Source organism: Sceloporus occidentalis, unplaced genomic scaffold (genome assembly GCF_023333645.1).
Source record: "Sceloporus occidentalis isolate IW3139 unplaced genomic scaffold, rSceOcc1.0.p SCAF_5, whole genome shotgun sequence".
NCBI lineage: Eukaryota > Metazoa > Chordata > Lepidosauria > Squamata > Phrynosomatidae > Sceloporus > Sceloporus occidentalis.
Genome location: NW_028316985.1, coordinates 69,053,549 through 69,075,626, shown reverse-complemented (window position 1 = coordinate 69,075,626; position 22,078 = coordinate 69,053,549). Strand labels below are relative to the sequence as shown.

At 41.0% G+C, this 22,078-nt stretch overlaps 1 protein-coding gene and 1 pseudogene across 3 annotated transcripts in view; one reads left to right on the top strand and one right to left on the bottom strand.

The window, feature by feature from the left end:
- Nucleotides 1–22,078, top strand: part of CTTNBP2 (cortactin binding protein 2) — a 125,698-nt gene that overhangs the window by 43,292 nt on the left and 60,328 nt on the right. For all 3 annotated transcript variants that reach the window (XM_089524345.1, XM_089524346.1, XM_089524347.1), the window contains exons 3-4: nucleotides 3,204–3,428; nucleotides 14,715–16,350. In XM_089524345.1, the coding sequence (XP_089380471.1) occupies nucleotides 3,204–3,428; nucleotides 14,715–16,350 (1,861 nt within the window). The remainder of the gene's footprint in view (nucleotides 1–3,203; nucleotides 3,429–14,714; nucleotides 16,351–22,078) is intronic.
- Nucleotides 3,581–9,984, bottom strand: LOC149312291 (nicotinamide/nicotinic acid mononucleotide adenylyltransferase 1 pseudogene; annotated as a pseudogene).

Genomic DNA, 22,078 nt, shown 5'->3' with positions numbered 1-22,078 from the left:
AGGAAAAATGTGTGCCTGGCATTCTGGGTTTCATCAGCCCAGGAGGAGGGGAAGGCAGTGGCAACAACCAAGTGGTTCCTGCTGGGAACACACCAGCTACAGTTTCTGCCTTTTGAAAGAAAGAGCAGAATCACTGCAACTGAACCAGCAAGAAAGTGTGCCCAATCAAAAATGTGCCCAATCTTGCCCACTACTGCCCTGGGACTGCTTCTGAACCTGGCTGCAGTTCATTGGAGATTTTTTAAAAGTTAAGTTTTTCTTCATTTCAGATCTGCAGATACCAGACCCATGGGTATGGAGGGATCACTGTACTGATATATGGTAGTGAAAAATTTACTGTCTTGCATATGTACAGCAGAGGTAGCTGTGTTAACTATGAGAAAAATTCTAAATTCTACATTGTAATGATGTCTTCGTGAAGCTAGGCAGAAAGCCACCAGACCGTATGTGCAAGCTTTCAAAATGTTCAAATTGGTCAAGATGTCACAAAAATAAATTTAAATAAATAAATAAATTACAGGTTATAAGAAGGAACCTTACATCTTAATTATATTGGTTAGCCCTGACAAGAACAGATCCACTGAACCAGTGGTTGAATATCAACACTGAATAACGTTGATTCATGTGGGTCTGCCTTAGCTGAGACTAGCAGTAAGATTTACATTCCTAATCTTAAAATCCTGTTGTCTGTGTGTCATCTTGAAATGTAATGGTGCATCTGCAGACTCTCTACCTCAGAGCTCCTGATGAGATGTGAAGCTCTGAACAGCTTGTGTCCATCTGGGTACCTTTTTATTGTCCCAATAGGTTCTACCACAGTATGGATTTTGGACATTCACTTTCTGGTTATCACAGTCTAATTTGAGATGATAGCCATCACTGAAGATCTAGTCATGTATATAGTCTCTGGAATTTTTATTCCTCTTGACTAGTGTTTTATTGCTCTTAATTAATCCAAGAAATTAAGGCAGTATACTTCACTTAAACCAGGAAAGCAGAGTTTCAGGGCAGTTATCAATATTTAGCCTTCCTTTCTCATTCATGTCAAAAGTCATGAATGTAGGAAAAACATCTTGCCCATGATGAATTATTATTGCAGTTTTACTTCTCTGTGTTTGACACTATAGCCTGAATCCAGTAGCTATTCCCATCAATTGCTGAATGCCAAGTTAGTACTCAGTGCAAATCTCATTCATTCAGTGTGCCTTCTGTAGAAGGGAGTCTACAGACATTTCTCATGTAACAGCTTCCAGACAACTTACTTATCAAAGTCAGGAGGAAAACTGCCATACGTTGCCTTTGAGATTGCTTGCTGTGTAGGTCTACATTATTTTGTTTTAAGGGCATCTTCCGTTGTCCTCTTTAACCTACACTGCAGTAGTGTGCTATTTTTTAAAAAAATGTTTCTCCTTATAAAATAGTACAGTGACAACTGCTGTTCTGAATTGTATCAGAATGAAGATTAACAGTCTTTACTTTCAAGGAGAGTCCTGTATTCCAGATGGCTCCTCACTTGTTACATAGAATGCAAACATACATTTATATAGTGGGCCCGTGGTATCCTCTGGAGTTTGGTTCCAGGATGCCTTCCCCCTGCCCCGTTGACACCAAAATATGTGGATGCTCAAGTTCCATTATATACAGTGGCGGAGTAAAATAGTGTCCCTTACATAAAATGGCAAAATCAAGGTTTGCTTTTGGGGATTAAAAAAATATTTTCAATCCATGGATGATTGAATCTGTGGGTGCAGAATTAGTGTATCCAGAGGGCCAACTGCAGAATGTAATGCAGCATACAAAGAAAATAGCCAAAAGAATACCCTATCACATCTTTAATGTCTTTTATTTTTGAACTGCTGACAGAATCTTTTGTGAATGTCATGGTTGAATGTGTTAGCTTTCTCAAACAGTATTTCCCTCCTACTTGCCTGAGAATAGAAGGATTGGTCGTAAATACTGTCCTGGTTTCGCAGGGACAGCCCTAATTCATCCACCCTCAACCCATTTCCAACTACTTTTAAAATGTTCAGCTAGATTCCTATTGACCAGTTGTGAATACGCAACCTAGAGTTATGTATTCACAAGTGCAATATATTCATGATCCCTATGCTGCTCCTAATTTAAGGGCTACACATGGACCATGACTGTCCCTTAAACCCCACTTACTGGTAAGCTCCTGCTGCAGTTGACAGGGGTCTATTCCCTTGTTGAACATTTCTCCTCTTCCCTCATGCAAGCAATTTTGGTGCAAGGGGAATTTGCAACAGAGGGTCTTTTTTTGCCTAGTGTGCTGGATATTGCTCATGAGGATGGGTGGGAAAGCCAGGGATTTTCTTCTCAATGGACAGGGGAACTAACCCTGTTGATCTCAGCATCTGCATACTGGTAAGTGCATACCAGTAAATGGGGTTTGTCAGGAGTCACGCCAGAATTCACTATATAGCGATGATGGGAGCTATGTAGTAATCATTGTATAGAAAATTTCTCTCTCCTCCTCCACTTTCCCCTTTTGTCTTCAGCTTACTTCAGTTGCTGCAGAGTGAATTCAAAGTGCCAAAGTAGCTTACATTCATTTATGTCGGGAGGGGAAGGTAAGGAAGAATCTTGCCTTTCCCAGTAGACTCAGACAAAAGTTAACTGCTGCAGCTTCTCCTAACTTGTATGTTCTACCTCATTAATAACTTTTGCTACCTTGATTTCATCTGTGAAATGTTGGAAGGTATGAAATGAGAAACTGATTACAGAAATGTCACCATAGAGGTAGATGGGGTGCAGATGTGGTGCAGAGTCTTAAAGAAAATTAATGCAGCCAAAATACATAGTCACCTCCACCTTGAAAAGTTGAAATTTTAAATTACTAACTTGTCTCAAGTATTGAACATGCATAGGTATGTGTGAATAAGTGTGTGTATAAGTTATAGATGATACAGTATCTTTTATGTTACTTGGAATATTTTTAAAGAAATGAGACTTCATTTAAATCATGGTCATAAACCAGTTTGTGTTCTAAAACATATTTGTCATTTATTGTCAAAATATTGATTTAATTTCCAATAGTCTAGACATCTAAGATGTTTTATTTCCATGTTTTTGTAGGTATACAATTCTCTTTCAGCTGTGTGTGTGTGTGTGTGTGTTAATAGCACATTTACTATTTCTCTAATTGCTGGTCTTGTTTATCTCTCTCTATTTAATACTTTTAGGCACGGAGGAAGGAGGTTTTCATCCAGGAACGATATGGGAGATTTAATCTTAGTGACCCATTTCTGGCGTTGCAGAGAGACTATGAGACAGGTGCTGGTGATAAAGACAAGAAATCCATCTGTACCAACCCACTCTCTATTTTAGAAGCTGTTATGGCTCACTGCAGAAAAATGCAAGAGAGAATGGGAGCTCAGTTGATTGCAGCAGAAAACAGACAAAAGAAGGTAACACTTCCATTTTTTTTCTTTTACCCTTTCGTTTGAGCACATTTTCAATATAGTCTGTTCCTTCTGCTTTTATGTTATATGTGAAAACAATTTGTCCATTATTATTATTATTATTATTATTATTATTATTATAGTGGAATTCACATTTTCTAATCATTCATACCAATTTCAGATTGAAGCTTATACTGTATATAAGAAGTGAAAGAAGAATTTGAGAAATATTAACAATACTTTACATTAATATGGCAGTTGCCAGTGTTCAAGTACTCAACATAAATTCTGGGAGGGTCAGTATCATTCTGCCTATATAGGCTGGAGGAGAGAGGAAAAACTTGGCCTTTTGGCTTGACTTCTTGTCATGTGGTATACTTGGGATTTGAACCCAGGACTTCCTAGTTCATAACTCATGAGTCTCATCCTGGGAGAAAGGCGGCATATAAATAAAATAACTTAATCTAGGTATATGAGAATATACCTAAAGTTCAGAAGTATTATGGTCCAAAACACACTGTGGAAATAATCTAGTTTGAGACTGCTTTTACTGCCCTGGCTCATTGTTAGAGAATTCTGGGAATTGTAGTTTTGTGAGACATTTAGCCATCTCTGTCAGAGAACTCTGGTGCCACAATAGACTACAGTTCCCAGGATTCCCTAGCATTGAGCCAGGGCAGTTAAAGCAGTTTCAAACCGGATTATTTCTGCAGTGTGCTTTGGATCTATGTTTCCTCTGATTTCCACCTTGAAGCTTGTTCTGTTGCATGCATGTATTGGATTAATAGGTTTGCCTTTTCTGCACCAGGTGTATTACTTGTGTGTACATTTTCTAAAATATGTGCAATAATTCTGCACATTTTAGAAATGCACAGATTTCCCTCTCACTGAGCAAAGCATGTTAGTGTACATTTTTTGAGAAGTCTGCATTTTCCAAACCCATTTTTGATACTTGAATTATACCATAAGATCAGAAATTAATGGACATCTGATTGCGAATTCCATTCATGTCCACGTTTAGTTCAAGGAGGTGCAACATTCGATAAATTTTCATCCAAAACAAGTTGAAATAAATTACAGTGGGCCCTTGTTATATGCTGGGGTTTGCTTGTATAACAAAATCTGTGGATGCTCAAGTCCCATTAAATATAATGACATAGCAAAATGGTGTTTCTTATAAAAAATGGAAAATCAAGGTTTGATATTTGAAAGTCATACTTTTTTGGAACATTTTCAAACCATGGATGCTTGAATCCGTGTATAAAAAATCAGTGTATAAGAAGGGCCGACTGTACTCATTAACTCACTCTCTGAAGACATTATGCTGCTCTGTCTCACATTCTTATCTTTGTTGCTAAATAGGAAGCAGAAACACTCCAGAGCAATCATTTTCAGCCTTTCAGTTTCAGTTGTTTTGGACTTCAGTTCCCCCAAACCCCAGCCATCATAACCACTGGTGGGGAATTCTGGGAGCTGAAGCCCAAAATATCGAAGGACTAAAGGTTGAAAACTAGTGCTCTAATGCATAAGAAATTATTCCTCCATATGCTAGTATTTCTATGTTCAGATACCCTGTACCATAACATGATAATTCGGTCCTGAGGATATTACTGCTGCATTAGGATATGTTGAACGGTGAATGATCAGGAAGTGGGCTTGGGCTCATATATTTCATAAATTCTGACAACATGAAGCTAAAGTATGATTCCAGGATCCTCCATTCAGTTGTACATCTCATTATAGGATTGGGTGTAAAGAAAACCTTGAGAGGGATCACATGATTGAGGTTTAATCCTGATCTCCCCTGGGTATCGACCTCAAAAGTAAAGTATTATCCTTCTGACAAAAACAAAACAAAAATCTTCATAGTGACCTGAAACATTTCTCAAGTGTGAGATCATTTCTCATAGTGACCTGAAAACATTTCTATGTCTACTTAGAAGTAAGGCTTGTTGAGTCCAATGAGACTTATTCTTATGAAATATGGACAGAACTGCAACCATAACTGATTAGTTTGACTAATTCACTATAAATGTATGACTGGCTGAAAAAATCTCCTGTCAATCAAGTAGCAGATTTAAAAAAAAACATATTTGCAATATATTATTATTATTATTATTATTATTATTATTATTATTATTATTATTATTAACCTTTATTTATAAAGCGCTGTAAATTTACACAGCACTGTACATACAATCTTTTTAATTGGACAGTTCCCTTCCCTCAGGCTTACAATCTAAAAAGACACGACACAAAAAGGGGAAAGGAGAGGTGGTGGGGAAGGGGCCTCTCTAGTAGGGTAATACATATAAAATACATAGCAATACAGGAAATGATTCAATAAAACAGGCAAGAAAAGAACATCAAATAGCAAGTGACAATTATGCAATGCCTGGGAACGCTGCCCTGAACAGAATGGTCTTCAACTCCGTTTTGAAGCTGGTTAAAGAAGTGATGGCTCTTCCTTGCGGGGGAAGAAGGTTCCAGGAATGAGGGGCAGCGAGTGAAAAGGGGCGAATCCTAGATGGGGTAGAGGAAATGAAGAGGTATTTTCCTTTTCATTCCATGCAGAAAGGACTCCTCTTCTAAAATCATTTCTACTACAATGCACATTACCTAAATTGGGATGGGCAACATCCATTCTGGGATTCCAGCCTCCCCTCAGACCCAACTCCAAACCATACACCTGAAATTCAATCAAATTCTGGCAGCAAACCACAAAACTTAAAACAAGGAAAAAATAAAAATAAATAAAAAATAAAAAATAGTAATTAAAGTGAGAAAATCCCATTGAAATCAGTATCCTGATCATTCGGAGGAGTGGGATATAAATAACAACAACAACAACAATTATTATTATTATTATTATTATTATTATTATTATTACCGACTAATTTCAAAGGCTGTTGGCCATGTGGCACTGAAATGAGTGGCATAATTTGCTATCAGATGTTGTCAGTGGGGATTGGGGTACAGGCTGTGATGGGTCCTTTGGGGAAGAAAGAATTGGTTCCCAGACCTGCCAGATTGCTCACCCTAATCTAAATCAAGGAATGCGTGCTTATTGCTTCGGAAACATTGTTTTTGCTCTTGAACAAATTTAATTAAGAGATTAACTGCTGAAAACCTGTATGATTAATTCACTAAAATTTCTCTAGTTGGGCTGGAGGCTTACCTTTAGCCTAAAGAACCAGTTCTGAATTCAGATAAGGTGGCAAAGCTTCCACTTTCTGAATCTGGCCAAGAACATACCTTTACTACAAGCTAATGACTAACAATAGCTCAGAGCATCCAATATAGCTGCTGCTGGTTGACAGCTCAACGTAATTAGATCAGTTGCACGACACCTGAAACCCAACTTTCTTTGGACTTTATTTACATACATTTTGCCAAGTAATTAAAGATAAACATGCCTTGTAGGGGGATCCATATTGCTTGCAGGCAGCTGTATTACAGTACTAGTAGGAAGGCAAAGCTCAAGGCAGCTTGTCTTTTGAAAGTAATCATCTAATGGTGATCCTCTGCATGAGCTGCCCTTTCAGTTGAAGAGAAAACAAGAATATAGATTTTGTCTAACATGGCAGGTATTGGGAGCAGGATGGATGAGTCTGTGTCAACTCAATTCAACTCAGGAGGCATGGCAGCCAGCTTAAAAGAATACTTCCAAGGCTTGGTTTGGAAAGCAGGTTATTATAGGGACAAATATAAGGTGTAAAGAATAAACAAAACAAGTTGTGTCAGTTGCTTTGAACAAGTGCACCCAAAGTCTGGTCCTGTAAATGCTTTGAACCCAAGTCCTAGAAAAGCTGGACAACATGTACAGGTGCCAAGGATTCTGGGAGTTGAAGTCAAAAACATCTGGAGGACCAAATGTTGACAAGCACTGCCCTGAATTAGTATTCCCCTATCCAGTTTCCATCGTCTATGACCATTGGCCATACTTGGGACTGATCTATACTATACTATACTCTGGGACTCTTTTCACATGACACAATTATAGCACAACGATTCCACTTCAACGGTCATGACTGCGTTCAGTGGAATCTTTAGATTTCTCCATAACTGCATCCAGTGGAATCTTTGGATGGGCTTTCTGGCTGGGAATTCCAGGTACCCTTCTGTAAACTACTAATCCCAGGTTTTCATAAGGTGGACCAGGGCAGTTAAAGTAGAATCATAGTGCTATAGTTGTGCAGTGTGAAAGAGCTCCTGGTTACCTCCAAGTTGGGAAAAGTTGCCCTTGATTGACATAGAAATCTAGGTCAGGACTGTGGTATGAACAGGAAGGAACAAAGTGGGAGTAATTTCTTAAAGGACAGGCAGATGGTAACTAATCTAATGGGGGAAAACGTATCAGGCACATAAAATTAAGACAATGTCTCGTTACCAGTCTCATAGGTGCCCTGCAGAATCTGTTAGGTATAGCCTGGGAAAGTTACTTTATTGTTTACAACTCTCAGAATCCCCCAGCTATCATGGAATTGTAGTCAAGTAACTCTTCCAAGCTTCGTGAGGAGGGGTTGATGTGATCTGACAAGCACATATTAGTGATTCTTCAATACATATACTCAGTTTTGGTATGACAGAATTATAGAATCATAGAGTTGGAAGAGACCAGGATAATTCAATCCAGCCCTCTGCCATGCAGGAATACACAGTCAAGGTTTGACCTGAAAGGAGATAACTATTAATTAAGTTGTTCTGTTCATTATATACAGTTGCTCCTCCTTTTAAAATAATAATATTTATTTATGTCCCGCTCTTCAGCCAAAAGGCTATCAGAGCGGCTTACAAATTGTTAATTAGACATTTACGTGCCCTCAGGTTTACAATCTAAAGAGACAAGACACAAAAGGAGAAGGGAATGGCAGTGGGGGAAAGGGAAAAGTCCAGCAGATCTTCTCTCCCTCTGAGGCCTGGACCATGGCAGATGGACTGGAGAGAGGGCCTTTCTTCTTACTTTGATTTGGCCCGATGGAGCTGGCCTGTCCTTCCCTCTCACTCAATGGTGGATGGAGGGAGGGATTTCTTCTTTCAGGCAAGGCCCGATGGAGCTGACTTGCCTTACTCTCCCTGTGGATGATGGTGGATGCAGGGGAGGGCTCTTCTTTCAGGCAAGGCCTGATGGAACTGGGTTGCCTTTCTCTCCCTGTGGATGATGGTGGATGCAGGAATCAGGTATTGGACACTTTGGTCCCTCCTCAGGGCTTTCTAGATCTTGGATGCTGAGATCTCGTTGCTGATCCATTCTTCCACCAGATGAATATTATTCTTCTGTCTCCAAAGCATGTCAGAATCATAGATAAATCTCCGGATATAGTTCCCAGCTCGGTTGATGCATAACATGCCATAGTTGGTTAGGATATCTGTGATGTCTTCTGGTTTCCAGAGATTAGGGACTCTGTGTCCTGGACTGCGGCCAGCACACACAGACACACGCTGATAAAAATGGCTTAGCCCAGCAAGTGGAAGCAGAACACAGACCTTGCAAGGAGTAAGCGTGAGAGCAGTCCGAGAAGCCAAGCCGAAGTCAGGATACCAGAAGTCAGAGCAGTCCGAAAGCCAAGCCGAAGTCAGGATACCTGGAGTCAGAGTAGTCAAAGCAGTCCAAGGTCAAAGCAGCCAGAAGATAACAAGGGTCCAGTCCAAGGTCAAAGCAACAAGGAGTCAAGATACAAAGTGCCAGCAGCAATCACACCAAGGGATCATGCAATAAACTCTGGCACTGAGTTGAGGCCTTTCTACAGCTTAAGTAAGGGAAACTCCCCCGTGCCACCTGCAGCTGGTTTGCTGATTGCCTCTCTGCAATCCTCCTAGACCTGCACCTGCAAGCACTCTCAGCCCTTCGCTGTTTGTAAGTAGGCACCTCTAGGCAAGCTTCCTCCCCAGAGTCACCACTAGGCTGTTGCACCACAGGAGGCAGCTCACTAACACTAGGACCTGGTTGGGCCTCCTCCTCTGAGGCTGGGAGATCACAGCTGGGACCTGGCAGAGCAGGATGAGCACCTGGTGTAGCCTCAATTAGCCCTTGCTCTGGAGGAGGCTCCTCCTCCTCCTCCGAGAGCTGTTCTTGGCTGGCCATGACACTCTGAAAGATTCCAGGACATCCGCCCCGCACAGCATCTTCAGCTGAGGGACAGCTTTTGTTTGTGGTTGGTTTCTCCTGATAGAGGGTTGGTCTCTTGTCTCCCACTTCCGGCCCACTCTATTCTGAGGGGTGGCATTGTCAACAGCTAAAGCACAATACAAATTCTTCAGGTTTTGCTGGCGATGCCTCCCGCCATTCCTTCTGGTTGCTCTCCCAATCATCCACATCCACCCAGTCAGAGCTCTCTGTTACAAGCTTTGCCATGGCCACCCGGTGCCTACCATTGATCAGGCCTTTTTTCTTATATGCATCCCCCACAGGTGAAATGATCCCTTTCACCTCTTTGTACTTCCCTGTTTCATGCAAGTAATCCCTCTCCAGTTCAAAGAATCAAAGATGCATAAAGGTGATTGGATTGAAAGGCCCACATGCCAGAAGAACCACCTCAGTCCTGGTGTCTGAATTCTCCATAGTCTTTTGATGCAGGGGGAGAAACAAGGTCGGGCAGTCGCATGCAGAATGTAGACTCCCTCCAGGAATTGAATGGGATGCATAGTAGTGGGACAAGTCTGTTCCGCAATGTGGTCTGAACAGAGCTACCGATGTCCAAGACAGAGGTCTGACTGGCGTGGAATATAGAGACCTTCCGGGGGATCCATTCTGGACCCCCTCGCAAAAATGGAATTTCTCTACTATTCAAGCCCCATTGGCTTGAATAAAGGCACAGGTGTGTGCCATGAGTGCGCCCCAATTCTTTCCCCCTCCATTCGTCCCCCATGCACAAGTGAGGGACACAAGTACAAAGACTGCGAGAAGGAAGGGAAGACTGTATTTTGCTATCTGTTTTTAAAAAGTATACCCTATATTTTCATCCTAACTAAACAATGAGAAAGCTTTGCTGGTCGTATAGGAGAAAGGGGGCACTCCAGGACATTAATATATAAACATTAATATAGGTACAAACTATAGAGCATTACAGATCTCTCCTGAAACTGCTGCCTTTCACCTCATATCCTCAAGTCTTGATGGTCATTTTTCATTTCTCTTTCCCCTTCTGTACAGAGACTTGTTTGGCATTTTGAAGATCAGCACCTTTAAGCACTAGCCAAGCTGTGCCCTGGGTTCACAGGCCTCTTGTTGTCTTCATAGGGATGTTAAGCAGCAGCCAAATTTGACTTGGATGAGTCCCAAGCTTGCTTTACTCCCCTCTCTGTTTCTCCAGTTGGGGAAAGGGAAGGAGGAGCAAAGCCAACTGACATATGGCCTCAAAGCTGTGGTTCACTTAATTATGCTACCCTCTCTCTTTTCAGAAGTCCCTAGTCTTTACAGAAGGCTCTAACCCAAGTCTGTTGGCCATATAGGCTGAACTGATAGGCCACAGATCAGAGGTTCTCTAACTTTACCATAAGCATCTCATCAAATGCTCTTTTTCACCTGCCCCTGGCAAATGAAATAGCTGACTGCTAGAAAGGAGTACTTTTATCCAGTAGTACCCCTGTGTAGTGTAGTCCTTTGAGTGTTGAACTATGACTCTAGAGACCAGGGTTCGATTCCCTGCTTGGCCATAGAAACCCACTGGGCGACCTTGGCCAAGTCACACACTTTCAGCCCCAGAAAACCCCAGGATAGGTTCACTTTAAGGTTGCCATAAATTGGAAATGGCTTGAAGGCTCACAACAACAACCTCTGTTGTAGAATATTTTCTTCAGAGAGGCTTTGCTGCTACCTACATTGTGCTCTTTTCAGTGCTGTGTGAAGATTTTTTAATTTTCCCAGGCGTTTCCATCTTAAAATCTTTTTATGCATTTTAAATCCTTTGTTCTCTGTTATCTGCAGCTGCTTTCATTTGGCTTTAATCTGTTCCTAGTAACATTGCTGTTTCAGACATAAGTTTTAGTACAATATATTTTATTTTTTTTATTTTTTATTCTGAAGCAACATTCATGGTCACCTGCTATACAAATATTGTAAATCAATACATTTAATTTTCTATTAATGATTAAATAAAAAGGATCCTAGGAATTTTACCCACTGTTTCTCAGCTTTTCTCAGTACAGCTCAGTATCATTTGATAGAATTACCTCTTCATTTTTTTTTTTTTTGACATACAGCTTTCTTCCTCTTCCATGTGATAATCTTTTATTTTTCTGTGTGAGCTAAGTACAAGTAACTTTTTATTCACAGTGGGTGGGGAAAGACAGCAAATCTGATTTTGATTCCTTGCTTAAAGCTTTGTACAAGACAAAGAAGCTGTCTTAACTCTGAGTCAAGAGGGAATGTATACAAACAAGGCACACACACACACACACACACACAAAATCCTTTGAAGGAGCTGTCCAACAGACTATCAGTTTTCCTCTGGATTGGACGGAGAACACAAAATGCTATTGGTGAACAGCAGACCACTCAGAAGTCACAGGCTTATAATGAATTTTCTTCCGCTAGCAACGGAGGCCAAATTTGAACCACTGACCTAGAGCTGAAATGCTCCATATCCTGTTACCAATCCTCTGGGCCATCTGGCTTCCCAGATTACAGTGTACATGAAATATATTCACCACACAGTATCTTCTTACAACTCTGAAATTAGTATGATTTAAGCATCTAGAGGAATGTAAAATCCTCCCAGACTCTATAGTAATCACAAATATCGGACTAGAACCATTTCATATATTTAATTGCTCTGATCAGCTTATTACCTAATCATGAAATCTGATAAAAATGTAAATACAAATACAAACAAGAACTGAATGATTAGGGAAGGGGAGGGGGAGCTTTGTATTCAAAATGAAGGTTATGTGAATTGAACATAGATTGTGTCTAACATTCCTTGTATTGCTTTGAATTGTATTATGGTCCTGTCAGGAGTGAGCAGATTGCTGGTGTGTGTGTGAGGGTGGGGGGCTCTCTGCCCCCCCCCCCAGCCACCAGAGATGACATGTACCCCTAGTGCCACATTTTACACTACACCTCTAGGAGCACAATTAAGCTTCAAAACAAAGGGTATCCTTCTGCACATATTGCTTTAAAGTGAAATGGTAGAGTAATTTGCTGGTGCTGCACTGCCAAAAGTGATAACGAGGCACAGAAATGGAGGCTATATATGGCCCATGGACTACACTCTGTTGTAATGTGCCTTCAAGCTTTTTCCAGCAAACCTGTCATGGAGTTTTCTTGGCAAGATTTTTTCAGAGAAAGTTTACCATTGCCTTCCCCTAAGGCTGAGAAGAGTGTGACTTGTCTAAGATCATCCAGTTGGTTTCTTTGGCTGGGGAGGGATTCAAACCCTGTTCTCCTGGAGTCCTAGCCCACCACCACACTACTATACCAGATTGGCTTTCAGACACATATCCCTGCCCTAAGTCAGTCTCCACTTCAGACATAGGGAAGGTTGTACCTGCTGGGTTGGGAAAAGGCATTTCTCTCCTTTCAAGAGATCGAGCTAGCATGTGAGATCAGTGGTCCTCCAGACTTTTTGGACTACAGTTCCCATCTTCCCTGACCAATGCCACATGCTAATAGGGACAGATGGAAATTGGTAGTGCCAACAACATCTGGAAAGTTATATATTCCTCATACCTGAGGAAAATCTCAGCCCTGGGTTCACTGCAAGTAACTCTTCTATCTGTTTCAGAATCAGATGTGCCACTGGTATATCACAAATGCTGGAGACCTGAGAAGGCTTTAGTTTAGGAACTTTTGCTGGTATCTTCCATTTGCATTTATTAACTCCGGAGGTCTTTTCTACAAATCACTGTTCTAATGTATCTACATTCCACATAATTTACTTTTCATAGCTATCTTAATTTACTTTTATCCTCACAAGTATGGAGAGTTCTGTTTTTTTCTTAAACACATAACTATTTAATAGTACTTAATATTATGTTTGCATAAAACTCTGTTTATGTTTAAGTTGATAACCCTTTAAAGGATGTGTGAGAGCTGGACTTGGATTCTCCTTGGTTATATTTATATGTATTTTATTCACTGTGTTGCCTGTGACCAACATAATGGAATTCAGGAGCCCAGAACTGTAGCTGTAACCAACTTTTACAATCTTGTTGTAGACTAAAATGTACACAAAACTTGTCACCTCTGAAATAATAATAATAATAATAATAATAATAATAATAATTATTATTATTTATATCCCGCCTCTCTACAAAAAGCAATCGGGGTGGATTACAAAGTTAAATCTATTGTATTAAATCTTTACCCCAATGGCATCTATGAGCAAATACTGTAATAAAATATGACTAGGTATGGAACACAAGTTCTCCTAGGTCATCACCCTTTGACTCTCTGTAGCAGTGGTATGGAGTGTGAAAACGTATTTAGTAATTGTCAAGCTCTACCATAGCAAAATGTAGCCTGCCAGAAGTTATTAGAAGGAAGCTTCCAACATTCATAACTGTTATTGTGCTAGTTACAGTTGATGGAATTCACCATCACTGTTCTGCCAAAAAAATTCTTGTAAATTCTGTGCAGAAATAGAAGTGAGTTGCCAGATGGAGATAATTTTTGGCCAAATCCCTGTAGCAACTCTTAACATATGTCAGGGTCTTCTGAAAATGGCACTTGAGAGGTCCTCATTCATTAACACTGATAGACTAATGGAAACATTCATACATGGAATGGTCTGCATACGGTCATATGAGGAGTACCTGAATCTCCTGCCAAGGTAGCACTCAGACTAGGTTCACATGTTAAAGGAGGCATGTCCCTACTTTAGAGTTTTGTTTTTACTTGACCCATTTTGGAAAAGGAGTCATGCAAACATTTGGTCTTACATCTGTAACCCACAGACACCAGAAATAGTCTCACCTAGGTCCCATTAATATCTATTGATATACATACAAGCTTTGTTGCTGCTGCTACTGTGTGCCTTTAGATCTGACTTATGGTGACCCTAAGGTAAACTCATCATGGAGTTTACTTGTCAGAATTTGTTCAGAGGGGGTTTGCCCTTTCCTTCCTCTAAGGCTGAGACACCCTGACTTGCCCAAGGTCACCCAGTAGGTTTTCATGGCTGAGGGTCATTTGAACTCTGGTCTACCAGTATCCTGGTCCAACTCTCAAACTACTATACCACACTGGCTCTCCATGCATTCAAAATACACCTAATACATAACATAATGCCACTGATTTTAGCTTGAGAGAATCCTGGCATAATGAATATTTTGTTCTGCATTTCTTTCTAGTTGGAAATGGAGAAATCTCAATTAGAAGCACTTGAAATGGAGCACAAGAAGCTCTGTACTCGCCTTGAGGAGGAGCGTGGCAAGAATAAACATGTTGTATTGATGCTAGTGAAAGAATGTAAACAGCTATCCAGCAGAATTGTAGAAGAGGCCCAGAAGTTGGATGATGTCATGGCAAAGTTTGAAGAGGAAAGGAAAAAAGCCAGTGAACTGGAGGAATCTCTTGCACTGGAGAAGCAACGGAGCACGCAAATGGAGGCCCAGATGGAGAAGCAGCTTTCAGAGTTTGACACGGAAAGAGAGCAACTACATGCCAGACTGAGCAGAGAGGAAGCGCACACCAGTGATCTCAAAGAAGAGAGGGAGAGAATGAGGAAAATGATTGAGCAGCTGAAAAAGGAAAATGAGGGTAAGCCACACCTTTCCCTCACACGACGGAACAAAGAAAGAGTTTCTGCTTCTGTCTCTATTGGGACAGAGGGACCAGCTTTGAGAACACTTGCTTGCCAGACAGATGCGACATTAATAGATGTTGGAACTGAAACTGTTAGGAAGTTGCCTTTAACTGTACCTCTAAAGCCTTCACTCTCTGGCCATGCAAAGATGAATGTAAGCTCCAATGCAGGATTTGTAAAGCCAACCATTGACAGGCATTCTTCATGTAGTGACCTCCTTCTGTCTCCTTCCACTGCCCTTCTGACTCAAGGTCAAAGCAGAATCGAGGAGAATGGACCAAGTACATCACCTGACTTCATAGGCCTGCCTTCGCCCTTTCCAAACAACTCTGCATCTTCACCAGCGCCCAGCATAGCACCTCAGAACTACTTGCAAGCTTCATCTATGCACTCACCACATTCTCCATCTGCCAGTGCTACCGGGCATCAAGGTCTGAATCCACGTGTCCAGGCAGCTAGGTTTAGGTTTCAGACCAATGCTAACGATCAAGACCAAAATGGAAACACTACCCAAAGCCCTCCGTCGAGAGATGTGTCACCCACAAGTCGAGACAATCTAGTGGCCAAGCAGCTAGCACGGAATACTGTCACCCAGGTCCTTTCAAGATTTACAAGTCCTCAGGGCACTGCACCTGGACGGCCAGGAATATCACATTCAATAGACACTGGCACTTATCCTCCCCCAGTTGGTAGAATGGGTTTAAAGACGCCCAGTGTGTCAAGGATTGATAGAGGAAACCCTCCACCCATTCCTCCCAAAAAACCAGGCCTTTCACAAACTCCTTCTCCACCGCACCCCCAGCTTAAAGTAATAATGGATAGTGGTCGCTCCCCTAATGTAGGTGCCAAAACTGAGGGCAAAACCCTAGTTTCACCTCCTTCCAGTTCACCTCAAGGAATCAGGGTTATAAATGAGGAGGTTATTTCTAAGTCCTCACCTCAGCTGCCACCAAAACCAACAATAGATATATCTGTGGCATCTGCAGGCTGTGCCATACCAGCCATGGCCACATCTCAGGTGGGTGCCTGGCCTTCCCAATCCCCTGGACTGAGTCAACCTGCATGTTCAGAAAGTTCCTTTGTCATTCCCACAACCATTGCCTGTAGCTCCTCCATAAACCCTAATAGTGCTTCATCCTGTAGACCATGTGAATCAGACAGCCTACTGGTAACAGCATCAGGTAAAGGGATTGTTGATATACTCCTAAACTCTGTCCCTCTAAGAATCATCTCCTCTGCTTCTACTTCACTATATATTTAGCCTTTTCCCATAGCTTTCTTCTTCTCTAAATTTGTTTTGCCATTTTCTTTTTCTTTTTTCTTTTGCAAAGTTGAAATTTCCATGTGCATTCTTTCTGCATTTCAAGGGTATGGGAAATCCATCATGTTTCATATATTCAGGATTTTTTTAGTGGCTGTAAATTGGGGCATGTGTGTGTGTGGTATATTTTAATTTTTTTTAAAAAAAAACCCTCTTAATTGTACCTTGTAAGATGGATACTCTTAAATTAGAATGAATCTTCCCCAAATCTAATTCTGTGAATGTTGCCCCTTCCTTGTAGACTATTTTGTCAGATAAAGTAACTTCAGAAACAAGACTGGGGAAGGAGCGACTGTTTAACTCTTTGAATTCCAGCTGTCTGTTCAAATTCCTCATACAGCTGCTTTTCTCCTCAGCAGGAAAAAACATACATGATCCCCTTTTGTCCTTCTTTTATTCAGTGATTGGAAGAGTTTAAGCAGACACTTCCCCTCATCAGTTCTCTGATTCATTCTTCTTAGCTAAACCTGGTAGAAGGGTGCCTTAAGGGAAAATAATAATATAACAATAAAAGCAACAACAATAATTAATAAGCAACTGTAACTACTTGTACTATTGCTACTCTGTGTGTATTTGCCTTTAAGTCACCTATCGACTTATGGCAACCCCATTAATTTCATAGGGTTTTCATAGGCAAAGAATACTCAGAGGTGGTTTTTGCTAGTGCTACAACTCAACTTACATCCTGCAGTTATGGTAGAAAAGCATTACTGTGGACCAATCCCAAATTTTAAAAACTATAACTTTGGGGTTTTTCTCTTTGAAAAGTGTATCAGAAAAACAAAAACAAAGGAGGCAGGTTCAGCAGTTAAAAGTAAAACATAAAAACATCTGCCACACACAGCAAAATCCTGCTGGAATTAAAACAAAACAAAACAATAACAAGCAGGCATTAGGAGAAAATGAAGAGACAACTGTGCTTTGTGAGGCAAGACATTCCATCATCTGAATGCTTCCATGGAGTGGCACTCTCTTTTTCGCTCTCTTTCAATTTCACAGTGGAATCATAGCTAGAGATTATGGTAGTTGTAGTTCTGGAAGACACCACATGACAGATGCCTGATAGATTATTTTCTTTTGCCCTTTTCAGTCACCTACAAGGGTAAAGTGTGGCACTTTTATGTAACAGCAAGGATCTTCAGTTACCTTGCAGTGTCAAAGCATTTTCTGTGGTTGATGTCACTGGGGCTAGTTTTTATTCACCTTGTGACTTCTCTGAGGCCTCTCTTGTTTAACCTGATCACAACTAATTGCTAGAGAGTTAACCCATGTTTAAAAAAAAACCCCTAAAGCTATTTGTATGTGAGTGTGCCCAGAAGTCACCTACTGATTTATGGCTCCCTCATGAATTTCATATAGTTTTCTTAGGCAAGGAATATGCCGAGGTGGCTCCTCTGAAATACAGCTTTCAGCATCTGGTGTAACTTGATGGTCCCTAATCTAAGTACTAACCAGGTCTGAAGTATCAGATGGGATCTGATCTTTTCTCTAGTTACTACAGTCTAGTGTCAGTGGCTTAATTTTTTCCCCTGAGCCATTCACAGATGGAAGTAATGACACCTGTTCACATTTCAAACAGGTGTCATTTAGACCAGGCTTCCTTACTGCCTTGAAGAATTCCTCAAAGTCACTGAGGTCACCTGGTGTTTGGTCAGTTGCAACCTGGTCTGAACTATTCTTTTGGCAATTTGGTGGCCATGTTAGTGGGTTTTTCTTCTCTTTCAGATGAGAGTCATGGTAGCCCTCACCAGTAGTTATCCCGGCTAAGAATGAAAGATTCAGAATTTGTTGTTAACAAAGCATGGAGTGTCTCCACAACAACGGGGGAGGGGGGGGGAAGTAGGATATAAATGCAATAACAACAACTACAATAATAATGTGACTTAATTACATAGCATGGCTCTTATTATATTCTTATAGGCGGGTTACAGACTGCCCATTTGGGGCGGGCTGTACCCGCCCCTTTCCCCAGAGTATCGGGGCCTCAGCGGTCAGAACGGCAGCCGCTGAGGCCCCGATCCGCCGCTTTCCGGGCTGCGGGGAAGCGGCAAAAGGCCGCTTCCCCGCAGCCTGGAAAGGGGTGTCCCTGGGGCTTCAAGCCCCAAGGACACCCCACGGCGGCAGAGAGGAGGAGAAAGGGGCCGCTTGGACCCTTTCTCCTTTGGTCTGCTGAGCGCAGCCATCTGAAGACTGCGCCCAGCGGACCAAACCAGGAAGGAGCTCTGAAACAGAGCTCCTTCCTGCTCCGCGGAAAGGGCGCATTATGCGCCCTGGCACGGAGCGAGGACGTCACGTCCGCGCTGCCCCGTATAGTGGCGGCGCGGTCATGACGTCCTCATGGCGGCGGCCGTGTGGAACGGCCGCTGCCATTTTGTGCGTGTGGAGCACGCACTAGGGTTAGGGGGTGTGGAAGCACCACCCCTTTCTAACCCTAGTGTGCGCTCCGCATGCACAAAACGGCCCGTTTGTAACGGGCCTCAATGTCTAATCCATACAGTAGATTTTTGCAGTAGGCACACTTGTTGAGAGATTTTCAGCATGTCCATCAGTTATATCAGCTATCTTGCCATGGGAATTTTTGCAAGCATTGGTGTGTGTTTTGGAAATGTTGTAAGATCTTTCTTTTTAGGATGGCTGGTGGACACAGGAATTAGGCTGGTAGAGGATTCTGTTTTCCAGAAATTCTCAAGGAGATGGCTTGGATTTAAGTTAAACCTTAAGGATGTTTTCTGTTTTATTATAGGGAAGTCATAGGCACTGGATTTTTTAAATCTTCTTCTTCTGACTGATCTGTTTGGCACTCCCCCCTCCCCCCAAAAAACTCACCTTTTTCGAGGCACAGAAGGGAAGGATGCCTGTCCAAAATCCTAGAGAGATATGTCAGTCATCATAGAGAGTGCTGAAATAGAGAAATTATCTAATTCAGTATAAAACAGACTTCTGTTTGTTGTTTTTTGCTTTTGTTTTACTTCCTCACCAGTTTTCCAGAAACATTAAGTAATTAGAGTTGCTTAGATCTTTGGGATGAAACAGGTAGCATTAAGAGCCACTACCATCCTGTGACAATATTCAGTATCAAGTAACAAATGAAAAGAATGTTTACTTTAATTCTTGATAGTGGCAGAATAGAAATTACTATAGTACATAGGAAAATATATTGATAGATGTACATCATAATCCCATATACATCTACTCAAAAACAGTATAGGATTGCAGATATTTTAAATATCTTTTACCACCTTGTTAATGAAAATCCCATTTCTCCACGCACTCTGTAAAATATTTCTGGAGAAATGTTATTTTAGTTCTTATGCTACAAAGTTTAGAGTCTAAATTATACAATCTTAAGTTTTAGATGATCTAGAAAATAATGTAATGATCAGTGGACCCATTAGTAAAAATTATAGCAGGCATGACTTCCATAAAGCATTGTTACTATTTCAGTTTAAAGTGGTATATCCTGAAAGTTCATTTCCAAACTGTTTGTTGAAGTTCAATTTGTTGCTTTAACATTTCATTAAATGCCATGTGCTAGTCAGTGGAATGCATTCGTTGCTGAAAATAATATTTGAGGTTAATTAGAAAGCTGGTCATAAATTGATTTTGATTCTGTTTCTGATAGGATTTTTAATGCTTGATAATGGCATTTATATCCCAACTTTTACCTATTACAATCTGCTCACTGTGACTTTGAGTTGGCTTTGGTTTGATACACTAGTAGAGAGTAAATTCCAAAATTCTTCTTTATCAATCAGTAGTAAAATGGCTCATCTATTAACTGAGCCCACTGTTTGAATGAGATGCATTCTGGTACTAATGTTCATGAAATGATGTATTCTCATTTGACAAAATACAAATTATTATTATGAAAGCAAAAACAAAATTGAAACACTTGGGAAGCTTCTATGGTATATCCTGTTGGACCCACTTGGCAAAACATTTGCTTTTAAATCATTCTTACCCTTCATTGTCATCATTTTAGGAGACACATTGCTCTACTTTTAATTAAAAAGGAGATCTTTCACTAGAATGCCTTTCTGTAGTCTAAATTAAAATATAATATAGTTTCAAGTAATTGCATATGGTTGCTTCTAAGAGGCATTTCATACTTGCAGTAGCACCACAGAATAACCATCATATTTTGGAAAGTTTGCTGTATTTTACTGCATGGCCAACACAGCTACCCCCGGATCTTCATATGGTTGTATGCCTCATTGCACATACAACTACTGCAGAGAGATGGGCACAGAGGCACAAGAGCTGCCTAGTAGTACGTCAGACTATTTGTCCAGCTAGCCTGCCCTTGTCTGCTGACAGATAGCAGCTACACCCAAAGATCTCAGAAAGAGACCCTTCATCATCTGCCCATCTCCCAATCCTTTTCTATACAAACACCTGGGATTGAATATTGGGCCTTAGGATGGAAGTTTATGCTTTATCACTGAGGTGGATAGTCACTCTTCTCCCATGTGAACTGAAAGCAGAAATTCAGATGATTATGGAATAAGACAGGATTGCAGAGGATAAATAATAAAGTAAGGCTTGCAGGCTTCTTGGCTTCCAAAAGTGCAACCAAGAGCACTACAATAATTCTCATCCTGCATAATCCATGTACTCACACAATTCTGGTTGATGTACAAATTCACAAGGCATATATAATCAAGCAAAAAGACAATCACATGGAAGGAATATGACATGCCATTACTGCATGATATATTTTAATATCATTCCCATGAAGGTTTTGACATGCTGTTCTCACACAGCTAAAAATGCAACCTACATTTAAGTTCTAGCTGCATTTAGCATATTTCTCTTCCCACACAGTTCATCATGGAAAGTACAGTGCAGTTTATGCCAAAGTCTCTGATCAAATACAATGGTCCTGGCACATCGGTGGGCTAGCGATCTGCAGACTGGAGCAACTGCAACTCACATGTTATTCAGTGGTGGTGTGTGGACATGGATGCACTGACACAGATGTCCACACTTTTTCCCATCCACAGGGGTCCCCCAGAACAAAACCCTTGCGGACAGAAAGGGTCCACTGTATTGCTAAATTCAGCCCATCCTGTATTTACCTATATGGCTTCTACTTGGGTAGCCCAAGATGTGACTTTTTGGACAACATGGCAGTTGATTGAAAGAAATTGGTAGCTGATTTTGGTAGTAGCTGGTTTAATAAAGACTGTATTCATAGCCAAGAGGGCAGCAGCTCTGGCCTGCTGGGATTAAGGGACACCACTATATTTGTGTGGCTGCATTTGTTTATTATGACTGGCAAATTTGCCCAACATTATTCAGTGTAGTTTCCACTATAGGGTTGGCATTAGAAATATACACAGTGCAGGCTTTTCTAGTAGAGACTGGTGATTATATTAGCTGCCTGGCGTCCTCCCATCTTTAGCAAATTTTTCTGTTACCTAGAGGTACAAGTGGGTGGGAAGCCATTTAGATAATTTCTGAGGATGAAAAATTTACTTTTTTAGAAAATACTTTTCAGAACATTCTTGCCAACATGGCCATTGGTCAAATGGCTGGGAAGTTTCTGTGAGTCCAAAAAAGGAACTATTCCAAATCCACGTGTTCGT